This window comes from Coccinella septempunctata, chromosome 7 (assembly GCF_907165205.1).
Source record: "Coccinella septempunctata chromosome 7, icCocSept1.1, whole genome shotgun sequence".
NCBI classification, from domain to species: domain Eukaryota; kingdom Metazoa; phylum Arthropoda; class Insecta; order Coleoptera; family Coccinellidae; genus Coccinella; species Coccinella septempunctata.
The window spans coordinates 240,229-253,451 of NC_058195.1; the positions used below are offsets into that span (position 1 = coordinate 240,229).

Here is a 13,223-nt window from a genome sequence, read left to right on the forward strand (position 1 = left end):
TTGTGCATTGTCGTGCGTCGGTACCGAAAAATAGCCGTCGGGACGCCGTATCGCGACGTAAATCGTCTCAAATTGATTTCGGGAGGGCAGTCGAACACGACAGGGGTGGTTCTCGTTGTATAATGCCGCCCGTTGTTGTGTACGAACCGCCCCCGATTTAAGGGCGAAAGCTAATCCATCACGATAATTGTTTAAAAATCAACGGGTTGCGTTTTCCACGTCCAGAACCTGTCATTAGGAAAAGTATAAGGTATACTGTGAATAATCGCGGAGTATATTGAATACGTGCTGGTTTAAATTAAAATAATACCTAGTTTGGGGACCCCGCTCGGCCGTTACGGGGGTTCGGATGGATTGTAGCTGTACTTTGGTGAGCATTATGGTGATTTCGGTTTGTTATTGCCTATAATGAATCTTTGGCATGGAGAGGAGAAATTTAAATCCCTCCCCTGAAATTTTTTCCAGTGGAAGTGCCACAAGCACATATCCACCTTCTCATTTGATCGGTGTAACACCCTTAATATTACTGCGTATAAATGATATAAATTTCCGACCATATCCTCAAAGCTGGACCTACATACTCTCAAAACGCAAACAGATAGCAAGCTTTATGCTTTATTAAGGAATATTATTATAATAGCCCAGTGACAGCATTATGACGAAGAAAATAATCATCAGGTATGATGATATCTCGAATACGGATACTGACGCACATTTTTCTGAACCAGGACATTCGTCAGTGCCTGAAGAACTTCTTTTCCTTGCCGTTGCTTGTTCCTCGAATGTATCCCTAAAATGGTGACACCAATCCATCCTGGCATAATAGAAGGGTGATACCTCACTGCACTGTTCAGAAAAATTGAATTTATGGGAAACTATGCCGACCACCTTTCCCGCACACATTAAGGGTGCACCGTAAAAGCCGGAACAAACCTCGTATCTGTTGGAAGCGTCGTAGCTACAAGTCAACGTTTGATTTTTCGATTTTCTGAGGTAGACAAACGTCGCAACCTCAGCACATAGATTCAAGTGTCTGACGGTAACCGGAAAGCATTCCAGTGGAGCGTTGGGCATTTCCTGTTTGAAGTGATACCACCATCCGGTGACCATCGCATTGGTACAATATTTCGAGAAATCCTCCTTCAAGTGTTGTTCTTCGTAAAAAGGAGCTATCGTGAAGGGTGATAAATTTTCAGTTAAAACCATGATCGCGTAATCGTGCTCGATAAAATAATCTCCTTTTTTGTATTCCCAATGTAGAACGCACCTAAACACTTCTGATATCCGACAATTATCTTGCGTTGGAAAACCTGATTGGGTCGCGACCAAGCTCAAGACTCGGAGGTGCGGGTTGGGTCCTATACAGGAGCAATTCAGTTTTTCCAAGCTGCATAACGCAGTCGTGAGAATTAAGTTTTTCTTCAAGATCAAACCATTACAAGCGTGTTTTCCATCCCGCTGAATGGAAACTAACCAGCTGTATTGGGACTGATTTTTGCAAGTTTCTATGTTCAATGCACGCGGTCTCAATGCTTGAGAGTGGATTTCCACAAGGAATATTGGAAAAAAAACTAGAAAAAAAAACATTTTGACCGTTTGACGACAAATGCATAGATAACAAATCTAGAAATGACGGATGGTTTTCAAACTGACCATAGATAACGAATGGCACTCGTATTATCAAAGAATAACAACTATACGGTTGCTGCCTATACTGACATTACGATGGACTAACTTATGGAGAAATAGTGTGGTATGCCAAGGCAAGTCAGAAACTCCCCTCAAATCTACAACATCCCGACTACAGACTCCCAAAATGGTATCAGATGGCACTCACATACTTTATTAAGAAATATTATACCAGCCCAATGACAGCAATATATTGCACATAGCGAAGGAAAGAATCATCAGGCATGACATCCCGGATAGGGCTAGGGACGCACATTTTTCTGAACCAGGACATTCGTCAGTACCTAAAGAACTTCTTCTTCCCCTTTGCGAGTTTTTCGTCATGAATCTATTCTTGAATTCGTAACACCAATCCATCCTGGCATAATAGAAGGGGGAAACCTGAACGCACTGTTCTGAGAAATTGAATTTATGCGAAATCATCCCAATCACCTTTCCCGCACACATTAAGGGTGCTCCATAAAAGCCGGAACAAACCTCGTATCTGTTGGAAGCGTCGTAGCTGCAAGTCAAAGTGATATTTTTCGGCCTTCTGAGATAGACAAACGTCGCAACTTCTTCACATCGTTTCATGTGTCTGACGGTGACCGGAAAGCATTCCAGTGGGGCGTTTGGTAGTTCCTGTTTGAAGTGATACCACCATCCGGTGACCATCGCATTGGTACAATATTTCGAGAAATCCTCCTTCGATTGCTTGTCCTCGTAAAAAGGAGCTATCGTGTAGGATGCTAAATTATCAGTTAAAACTATAACCGCGTAATCGAACTCGATCAAGTAATCCTTTTTTACGTAGCTAGGATGCAAAACGCATCTCGCCACATCAGCTATTCTACAGGTCTCTTTTGATGGAAAGCCTGTTTTGGCAGCGACCGTGCTTAAAATTCGGAGATGCGGGTTGGGTCCTTTTTCGGAGCATTCCAGTTTTTCCGTGCAACATAACGCAGTAGTGAGAATGGCATTACTTCCCAGGATCAAGCCATTGCAAGTGTGACTCTCATTCCGTTGAATCGATACTATCCAGCTGTATTGTGACTGATTTTTGCAAGTTTCTATGTTCAGTGCACGCGGACCAAATGCTTGAGAGTGGAATTTCACGAGGAATATGGAAAAAAATATAAGGAAACAAAACATTTTGACCTTTGTACCAATATAAAAATGACAGATGTGTGTGTCGATCATAGAAAATATAGTAATCATAATATACGGGGTGCCCCAGAAGTTCAATTTTCTTTTCTACGAAAGATGTTTCTCCAAGAGGCTAAAGCCTCATCACAAGGTGGATTTTGAAATCTTCATAGGTGATCACGATAACAAACATTACATGATTGCCATTATCCGATTTTGAAGGTCGATGTTCGTCAAATTATTATTATTAGGCGATATGTCGATGAGAATATATATCTTTAGAGGTGAAAGAGCTTTTTGGGAAAAAAACTAGTTGATTCTAGGAAAACTGAAAGATGACCTGTCCAAGAATCCGTTCAAACATAAAATATCAACCTCGAATCAACCACGAATTACAACAACTATTGCATCGCCATCTATTCGTTTGGTGTAGAAACTCGTTTTAAAATTCGCCATTGCAGGGTAGGTCTCTACTCTATCGACGATAATTGAAGCGCCATCTAGCGGAGAATTTCCTAACCTGAGTAGTTCTGGCTGAGAGCACAGATTAATCTGTCATCGTAGTGGAATATAAACTGTAATCGGAGTACATCGGAGTAATCTGTAATTTGTAGCAGAGACAACAGAGTTCTTGCCAAAAAATCTAACCTCTGACCAAAGAGTATCATGTGAAGATTGACAGATTCATAGACAAACAGATTACTGTAGTCTGTTTTTGACATAGCCATAGACATAGAAGACAATTTAAAGATTATAGAGTTAACTCTTTGATTTGAGAGAAGAGAAAATGAGAAAATTGAGAAAGAATGAGAAAGAGAGAAACGAGAAACAGAAAGTCCAAAGATATTGAATATTTTTGAAAAAGTAAGATATTGTAATATCTTTGAGTGTCTTTGTCCAAAATTAATTCATTGAAAGAATGCTGGAAAAGGAGCATATTCAAGAAAAAGGAATTGAGGGAAAGATGAAAGAAAAGGAAAGGAGTTCTCGAAAGAACCAAAAATAGTAGAAGTAGTGAATTTTGCATTAGCTATCGATAACATACCCCGAAAAAGAATCATTTCGTTTTAAATTTCACGGTCTCGCTGCTATAAATGAAAAAGTGAAAGAGTTTAGGTCTGTTGAGGTACCTTTATGAGAATTCTTTCCAGTTGAAGATGGTCATGGAGAGAACCAAATCACTCTACCGCTTCTACAAGAACCTACACCCTTTCCATCACAGATATCTAATGTAACATACTGAGATACATACAGAGAGTGTAGAAATCATGTTTCTTCAGCCGACCCAAAATTTCTAGGAAGAGGGAGCACTTTCCATGTAGGCCATGGGCTTATTGAAAAAACAAGGGAATAGAAAGCTACGACTGGTTCGTTCAGTTGAAAAGAAAAAAAAAGATTTGCTTGAATTTGCAAATCTCTCAAAGACTAGGCTAATATGTTGAAAAAAGACACTGATGGAAACGTTTTCAATTGAAGAACTGTTGAATGGTTCTGTTATAATGGTCAAGCTAATATCATCCTTTTCTGAAATTCTTTCAATGTCAATAAGAATTTCTTTGAAGCATTGAATTTCTAACGCATGTGCAGTAGAATAATGTTGTACCTTTTCTACCATTGATTATGCCTACATTAAATAATTTTCACAAAAATCATACCGCATACTGTAGATATACATGCGTAAACTGATTCAGCAGATTCCAACAAAGCAACTGATTGTTCAGAAGGATATTGTCTCATATTGAATAAATGTTTCAAGTTTTTATGTACTTTTGAAAACTTAGTGATGTTTCGAAATACATTATTATGAAATATATACAAATATACCGAAAACCTATTTTGAATTATACTCTTTCCGTAGCAGAATTATTGAATCAAAGATAAGTTTCGCTGGAAGTTCATATACTGATTTATTATAATATTTAAAGCATATAATTTACCAATAATCTCTGAATATCTGGTTGGTTTTCATTACAAAATATACGAATTTTCATGGTTCATGAGAATCATACTGAACAGCCTACGTGAATATATCTCATTCATCAGTGAATTGAATTGACTTACATTGTTGGTCAAAAATCTTGCATTTTTTGCTCTTTGTCCAACGATGGCTAAAGTTGGAAATGATTTCAGGGAGATCCCTTAGCAACCCAGCCCCCGAAAGGGCCAAGCTGTTCTCTAAGACCCCTCCATCATTTCTTTTCTTCGACCTAGATAGGTCACCTCGAACTCCAAAATTGTTCCTGAAATGGCAATATGGAATATTAGAGAATAAAACTGAAATTTCCGATAAGATTCTAAAACAATAACGAATTCAACCGACATTTTGCTACAAATTTTGTTCCATTAACATCCACGAAGGAGAATAATTGTTTTGTGATTTTTCGTTAACGTTTTCAACTCATTTCGAATTAACGCAACCCTCAACTGATATTTTCAGATTCTAAATCATCCTTCATTACTTTATACTTACATTTATTAATTAAAATTACATATTTTTTCAGGCACTAAACACTTCACAACGATATTCGCGATAACTAAATGAACTTGTTCTGGAAAAGGACGCTATCTTCGAATATTTTCAAATTTTTAAGTTGGCTATGGCGACGCAGAATCGCAAAATTGTCTACTCGCGCAAGAGCGTAAAGAAGCAACAAGCCATTTTCGCGTTTCTGCGTCTTCACAGCCTACATGGATAATTTAAAACTATTCAAAGCAAGCGTCGATCCTTTCCTAAAATTATTTCGCAGACATCTTTATGGAATTTCATGCATAGACAAACAAATACTTTTTAATTAATTTGTCTATGGTTTGATACATCGAAATGATTCTTTGGAGTGTACTGATTAAAATGGAAGAAATATTTCGTATTATTCGTATTGAAAATCATTCCAAAGCGTCCAAAATTCGGATTGGAAGCAAATAAATTCTGGTTCACTAATTAAGAAATCGAGGATTTCTTTTCAAGTTGTTAGCGTCGAAGGAAAACATAAATGCTCTCAATAAAACAGGTATTGTTAAAGAATCTTATCACAAATTTAACGTCTTATAACATGAGTTATTTGTCTTTTAAGGAAGAATTTTGAGGTCCAAGTTGACCTCTGGTCGAAGAGAAGAAATTATTGAGATGTCTTAGAGAACAATTTGGCTCTTTCGGATGCAGGGTTGCTAAGGGATCCCCCCAAAATAATTTCCAACTTTACCCAAAGAGCGAAAAACAAAGATAAAACCATTAACGTGAGTAATTTCAATTCTTCAACGATACAACTTGTGTTATCTTTCTCTTTTGAGCTGTCTAAAATGTTTTGAATGAATAGCCTCCTAGGTTGCGTTCACAAACTTACTCTGAGGAAGCTCTGATTACTCGAAGCGTTCACAAACGTACTTTTAGTTCCTCTGAGTATGCTCTCTGAGCATGGCCATACTCATACTCTATTCTCGGAGTAAGTTCGTGAACGCTAGATTATCTACCTCATATAGATCAAACTGACAATTTTTGTTTAAAGGTTATTTTGTAAACCTTCCTATCTTCACAGGTTACAATTCTTCAGAAGAGTTTGTTAGGAAAATTCCTAGATCAAGTTTTGTGTTGTAGTGTTAGTTAGCCCTGATGAGGTGTGAGGTTGTCCATTCTTAGAAAAAAATAAATAAGGAAATAGGAATTGAAGGAAAAAACAGACTGAATTCAAACTTTTTTATAAACCATTTATAAATATACCAATTTACAAATTCGTTTAGAGTACAATACGAAAACTTATTTCTAACTGCTTCAGTCATTTTACAACGCTAGTTAGGAATTGCACATTGTCAACGTTTGTGCCCTTCTCACGAACATTTTCAACTGGTTGATGAAGGACGGCATATCCTGTAAGAATACTCATATTAACAGTAAGAATGAGAAAGTGAAACATTCTTGAAATCATCATTTTATTTCAATAAATATAGACCACTAGTTTTTCGAGGAAACCTATAAAAAAATTTTTTGGTGTCTTTACCTTCTCACGCTGGAAATTTTTCACCAATTCTTGACGTTGAGGGGCAGTAAGTCCCTCCAAAGAACAAACAAATTCCGGCAGGAATGTATCGAAGAATATTTGGTGGTTACAATCTGCCATATGAAATATAGCGATTTGAACATCTTCGCTAAGCAAAGAATATGCCTTGTTCAACAGAGCCCCCACCAGCACGTTCAAGAACTTAACCAACAGATGTTCCCTGAAGATATCCTAAAACAGAATTACAATCACAATTTTCTTTTTGATGCAACATGAGCGAGGCAAATTGAAAGATCGAAATAATCATCGGTTACCTTCATGTAAAGGTTCCATTTCTGGTCGAGATCTTCCAAAGCTCCAATACTGAATTTCGAGATATTTATATCTTCCTGAAGCAAAGCCTGTCCGAATATCTCCAATATGGTGATGAGCTCATGCGGCTTCTGTGGTCCCCCTGCCACTCCCCCTTCTACGCAGGGTGAAAAACCTGCGCGGACTTGAGATTGATGGAAATACTGCCAACGATGCGCTAATAAGCTGAAAATATGAATTAAGGTTATTTTATTACATGTATTATTAAAAAAAAAACTCTTTAGGGGCTATACACTTCTTTTTGAGTACACTACCTATAGAGTAGTTTAAGTAGAGCCAAGTATACTTCTGGATTTTCCTTGCTCTTGTTGAGCACCATCTGGTAGAGATTCTGCAAACACAACTCCACAATCGAGGGCAAAAGCGTCCTATAAGCCGAACCCGGGACTTCCACAACGAGCTTCATTATTTCCAGCAACTTCTCTATACACGCCATGTCGACATTCTGCAGGGCCACCTTGAGGATTATATCCAGAGCCTCCTTTGTACCCTCCAATCCTATCTGTGCCTGCAGCACACCGAGAACCTTCACGAACAAAGTCAAGATGTCCTGACTCACTTCCGTGTAAGTCACATACATGGGAAAGAGTCTCAACGATTGCTTGATCGTGTCTTGCAAGCACTGGTACAGCGTTTTTTTGCTCTGCGTGGAAAATTTCCTGCAGAAATCCACGATGTGAGTCAGCGATCCCAGAGTATTGGACGAGACCCTCCTTATTTTTTCTTCCTCCGTTGTTGGGGTTAACAGATTGAACTCCTTGGTCAAATTGTCCATATATGTGAACATACGGTATGTCCGGAACTCCCTCATGTATTCTCCTCCTGCTTTCAACTTATTGCAGTCGCTAGAAAAAGAAATTGCAATCATCAATTGGTACTCAAAGAGTGTTATGAAGAATAAAACATTACCTCAACAATAAATTACAGGCTGATTCATCAATCAACTGTCTAATATTTGGAGAAGGGTGCCTGACGGAACTCGCCCTGTTAATGAAGTCTAGTAAAGGCTTAAATTCGAGAATCTGTTGAGGAGGCACTAAATCACTCATAGAATGAAGCAGACAAGCGGCAGAGTAGCCAATACTATTTGGTGTACTTTCAGGTTTCACCAACATCATTATCGTAATTTCGACGAGAACTTCCAAATGTTGTTTGTTGAGTCTCTCCTTCTGCAACATCCAAAACAACCAAGTTCTTATGGAAGCCAACAGCTCGCTGTGTCTGAAATTCACAGTAAATGATGATATTATGAAACTAGTTAGCCAGTAGAAGCAAAAATGACCCAATGAGTATAAAAGACATAAAAATGAACCTACACCATAACCAAGCAGTCGGTCACTTTCTGGTCCAAAGTGATGCCTAACAGCTGGGCAGCATTTGCCATACTGGCACACTCTAATAATTTCTGGAAGAGGCCATCGATGAACTCCACCATAGAATTCGGAACTTCATCCCTTTTCTCATCGGTAAATAAGGAAGATAATCGGGCCAGAGTCTGGGTCAACGTGGAGAAGTCTGTAACAATGCAACATAACCTATCTCGTTCTTCCACACTGTTGCACATGCTGGAGAGGTTTGAATGTTTAGACAGTTCCTTCATCACTGTTAAATAGCTTTCATGGTGGGCGTTCCAAGGGATAAGCACCTGATTGAATGTATCAACGGGGGCAAAATCGGCTATCAATGCTATGATCTCGTTTGAGGCTTTGACAAACAGCCCCCACTCTGTTTCATTATCTTCGTTTACGTCGCAGTTGTTAACTCCCTTCAGCTGTTCGAAATTCGATGTATACTGGAATTTTTTGAGCATCATGGTGAGAAGGCCTTGCAAAACTTCGAAATACCTGAAAAATATAGGGAAAATGTCCAACTGTGAATCACTGAGGCTTTAGAATGCATGTCTACTCACTTATGGCTGTTTTGTTGTTTGATCTGCTTCACAAACGCCGCCCAAGTACTAAGGCATTGGTAGTAACATTGAGCCGAGGGCAGCTGGACTGTTAATTGATAAAAAAGAGATAGGAAATCGATAGTTGAAATGTTCGAATACATCTCAAGTTTCCAAAAATGCTGCTGGATGAGGAGAACGATCAATTCCGATAATTTTTGAACAAATCTGTAAGAGAAAAGTTAGGATATTGAAGCTGGATAGCCAAAAGAATCTTAGGAATATTGAACACTCTAATTTGGCATAACAACCATCATTCCTACTTACGTAGAATCAATACTTTCAAGCTGATAAATCGACGAAGTTGACAAGTCTTTCAAAAGATCGATAGTATGGTGGTACAACTGAACGAAGACAGGCTCGGTACCACGGGGGCAACATTTCCTGTACAAAATTTCGTTGATAGTAGAAAGAGCTAACATACACAGGTCCATATCCTCCTTCAAGAGAAAACAAGAATTTAGTAGTGATTTTTTTTTTAATTATTTAGAAACATGGAAGATTCGAGAGTTATCTGGGACAAATTCAATAATCTTGAGGAATTAGGTCTGTTTGATTCATTGCTCACCTGTGAATAGCTGGAAATGTTCATAACATTGAAAACGCACTTCATAATTTCCGAATTTATAGTATAAATAGGCACCCACGTAAAAAGATGTTGGAGGGTTTTAAGAACTTCGCGATTTAAGGTTCTGTTATCCGGTGCATAAGGATCTAATGGTGCTACAAAATTGGCCCCAGAGGGTTCTATTCCGATGCAAGAATGTGTTGGAGAAGGCGGTGGCGTGGCAGTGGCAGTGTGACGAGGTTTATTATCTACAAAATGCCCATATTAATTGAGAAATAACATTTTTATTCAATGTTTCTTCTTACCTAAACTTTCAAGTATTCTAGCAAGTACTGTGAAAAAGGTTGGAATGTGAGTTTCCAAAGAAATTGCCAATTCTTCCTTTCGGTCTTTATCTACAAATGAAGAGTTGGTGAATTCTTCACTTGTTATTCTCAGTAGAATCAGCCCTATAAGCACTCTGTTCTCGGATATATTCAAAAGCTGAAAACATAGTTGGTAAAATCACGGGGATTACAAAAGAAAGATACAAACCTCCATAATGAGATCAATAAATTCAGGGTATCTATGAGGCCAGTCTTCTTTAGCTATATCGACGAGTAGCTTCGCATATTTTTCCCTGAGATAATGAGGTGCGTGTATTCCAGAATTGAATAAGTAATTTTGGAGGATTTGCCTGATCTCATCTCGAACCCTCAAGTGAGAATTGTCAAGTTTATGTATCACAGACTGAAAAACACGATTGAAATTCAATATACTATTCTGGAGTTGGGGAAGGAACAGTTACCTCCAGGACTGTTAAAGAGAACATAATAACATAATGACTAGAGGAGTGCACGACGAAATGGGAGCACAACATCCAAGCTTCAGGACTGGATTTGAAGGCCTGGAATTCTTGCTCGATTTCATGTTTTCTTCCATTACTAGTTGTAGGGTTGAAAAACTCATCCATCAACCGTTCTAGGGCTACCATACATTCATTCTGATCCTAAAATACGGATAAAGCAATGAAAGTTTAGTAAAAAACTTCTTATCTGAAAATCCATGCTTTACTAGTCAAATATTATTATATCTCTTACCATTATTATTGTAAATATGTGTTGTATGTATATAAGTCTCCCTCATGACAAAGGTATTTCAGTAATATTCCTAATAAAATATCCAAAAATCCTCGGAAAGCAACATTTTGAAAATTCACAACACAACCTACAAATTCATCTGACACATAACAGCTGATACGGTTGTCCGATGATAGTTTGATAGAGCAAAGGACCGAAAGTTTTTCACCCAAATGCAGTAATAAAAAAATTACTGGAAGTGAAAGAAGCTGCAAGTTACTGAAAAGCCTGTGGTGGTAGCCAAGCAAGGGAATCTTTGATTCTATCCAAAAGGAAAATATAAAGAAGGTATTATTAAGAATTAAGATTAAAAGCCAACACTAGTAAGCCTATAAGCGCGTTTCTAAAGTTCTCCACCCAATCTATGATAACAAAATGTTTTTAAGAATGTTCTATAAAATTACCCTACTGCACATTCCCCCTACAAGAGCTAAAATTCAAAATTTTCCATTATACAGGTTGTTACAAACTCATGATATTCCATGCTTCAGATTTGTAACTTTTTTATGCATTCGAAGGCTCTGTTAACAGCGCTGTTTCTGATTTTGAATTTTGAGTAAGAGATAATAAAAACAAAAGCCAGAGATAAACTCAATTTTTTCAGAAAAGATATGGCAGAGTCTGTTGAAGAGTCTGATGATGCTCGAGGGCAGTACGATTTCAAATCCTCTTATATATTGGTTGCTATTGATACCCACTCTTCAATGTTCACATCCGAGGGCCAACCTACTCCCTTCAAGAATTGCATTAATGCTTTATATAGATTGTCAGATGTTTTGCTCCTCAAATCGGATAAACGGGGCTGGTGCCCATTTTGTGTCATATTGTATGATAGGGAAGAAAAGGCGACCTTGGTTGATTTCAAGGACAACATGATCAAAGCTACCAAATTTTTGAAGGAAAAATCAAAACTCAGTGAAGAACAACTGAAAAATGAATATATGAGAAAAGAGGACTTGGATTTAGCTGAATATTTTCAGCTTTGTAAAAAAAAATTGAGGAATATTAGTACAACAGCCTACAAACGAATTTTGATATTCATCACAAATGATCCAGACCCGGTAAGAAACAAATTTGATCAGAACACAACGGTTATAATGATCATTTACTATTTTAAGTCCGGTGATTTTTGTAGGTTTGCGGAGATGCGTCTAAAAGATTCACTGCTCTTCAAGAAGCCAAAAATTTCGAAGGAAATGACATTACCTTTCAGCTAGTTGTCAACGATGAAAATTTTCAGTACAAAATCTTTTATAATGAGCTATTTTCTTTACTGGATAAGCCAAGTCAAGAAATAATATGCGAAGATGAAGAAGGTTTATTTGAAAAATTGGTAACCACCATCTGCTTCAGGCTCTCCCAGCGAAAACTCTGCTTTTATCCATTTGCCGATGATTCAACCAAGTACATTACAATCATTAGAAAAAGTTACATCAAGCAGGATAGGCTCTTGAATAACAGTTTCGTAGCAGAAGATGGTACTCCGCTAAAAAGGATTACCCGAACTACATCCGATCAAGAGAATGTAACAGAAATAAAACGGGTCTTTCATAATTTAAACACCAAAAAAAACTTTGAAGAATTGGAATTTGATGTTCATGAAAACATGGGGGAGCACGACAGATGCTTTCCCGTTGGTTTAACACTTTTATATGTATGCCATCGCTTGAGCGGAATTGGAGAAGTCATTAGTGAGCCCAGGATTTTAGAGGCCGATGCTAGTGAAAAGTTACCATTTTTTGATCAATTTTGGCAATATTGTGTCCGGGAAAATAAAGTGTTAGTATGTGCTAGGGTATTGAGGAGAGGTCAATATCCTGAGGCAGTTGAACTGATTCCTAAGCTCATACATGGTAATAAGGTGAATATCTTTAATTCACTGTAATTGAGTCTGTTGTTTTTTATTTTGTTATATTATGATTACTTTTCTATTGATTTTTTTTAATTATTCTAGGTTTATTTAGAAAAACTTATAGCATACGCTGATGAGATCTTCGAACCTGAAAAAAGGAAGGAGGAAGATGTAGCTGTTACCATCACAGAAGAACAGAAACGCGTGACCGATTCGCTGATTCAACAATTAACTTTTGAATTCCAAAGCAGTTTCCTAATAGATGAGGCGCATCTGAGAAAAGTGGAATATGTCAAATCGAAGTTACTCGATGAAGAGAGGAGAGACATTCAAGCAAAGGATCTTTTAACACCAGAAGAAATCGATGAAAAATTAGGTCCTATCGTGGATGAATTCCTCAGATGTTTTCCGCCAGAGAGGGGAGTTAAGAGAAAGAAATAATATGTTGTTTATATCTACGGTTTTTGGAAGAACATAATGTAATATTGTTTAAAATTTTCTCTATTTTAGTGTTTATTTAATCTTATTTTTTTCAGAAAAACATGGCAGATTCTTAACT

The 13,223-nt window shown here is 37.6% G+C and overlaps 3 protein-coding genes across 3 annotated transcripts; 1 reads left to right on the top strand and 2 right to left on the bottom strand.

Annotated features, from left to right (window-relative positions):
* Positions 1–1,845: 1,845 nt before the first annotated feature.
* LOC123316668 (brain-specific serine protease 4-like) lies at positions 1,846–2,820 on the bottom strand. The gene has a single exon (XM_044902858.1). The coding sequence runs from the start codon at positions 2,818–2,820 to the stop codon at positions 1,846–1,848; it is 975 nt and encodes a 324-aa protein (XP_044758793.1).
* A 3,671-nt stretch (positions 2,821–6,491) lies between these two features.
* On the bottom strand, positions 6,492–10,926 carry LOC123317441 (exportin-6). The gene is made up of 13 exons (XM_044903982.1): positions 10,774–10,926; positions 10,482–10,682; positions 10,229–10,423; positions 10,000–10,177; positions 9,695–9,942; positions 9,394–9,566; positions 9,088–9,294; positions 8,495–9,022; positions 8,088–8,399; positions 7,433–8,023; positions 7,121–7,343; positions 6,807–7,037; positions 6,492–6,676 (listed from the first exon to the last, which is right to left on the bottom strand). The coding sequence occupies exons 1-13, from the start codon at positions 10,774–10,776 to the stop codon at positions 6,602–6,604; spliced, it is 3,165 nt and encodes a 1,054-aa protein (XP_044759917.1). The 5' UTR covers positions 10,777–10,926; the 3' UTR covers positions 6,492–6,601.
* A 17-nt stretch (positions 10,927–10,943) lies between these two features.
* On the top strand, positions 10,944–13,143 carry LOC123317442. Its single transcript, XM_044903983.1, has 4 exons — positions 10,944–11,100; positions 11,417–11,873; positions 11,948–12,673; positions 12,767–13,143. The coding sequence occupies exons 2-4, from the start codon at positions 11,424–11,426 to the stop codon at positions 13,103–13,105; spliced, it is 1,515 nt and encodes a 504-aa protein (XP_044759918.1). The 5' UTR covers positions 10,944–11,100; positions 11,417–11,423; the 3' UTR covers positions 13,106–13,143.
* The last annotated feature ends 80 nt before the right edge of the window (positions 13,144–13,223 follow it).

Excerpts from the sequence above, each read along its gene's own strand:
- LOC123316668 (XM_044902858.1), bottom strand. The coding sequence starts at position 2,820 with ATGTTTTGTTTCCTTATATTTTTTTCCATATTCCTCGTGAAATTCCAC.
- LOC123317441 (XM_044903982.1), bottom strand. Across the intron at positions 10,424-10,481 it reads TCTCTTTAACAGTCCTGGAG|TCTGTGATACATAAACTTGA; the intron begins GTAACTGTTCCT and ends CGTGTTTTTCAG. Across the intron at positions 7,344-7,432 it reads CTACTTAAACTACTCTATAG|CTTATTAGCGCATCGTTGGC; the intron begins GTAGTGTACTCA and ends TCATATTTTCAG.
- LOC123317442 (XM_044903983.1), top strand. The coding sequence starts at position 11,424 with ATGGCAGAGTCTGTTGAAGAGTCTGATGATGCTCGAGGGCAGTACGAT. Across the intron at positions 11,874-11,947 it reads TCACAAATGATCCAGACCCG|GTTTGCGGAGATGCGTCTAA; the intron begins GTAAGAAACAAA and ends TGATTTTTGTAG. Across the intron at positions 12,674-12,766 it reads AGCTCATACATGGTAATAAG|GTTTATTTAGAAAAACTTAT; the intron begins GTGAATATCTTT and ends TAATTATTCTAG.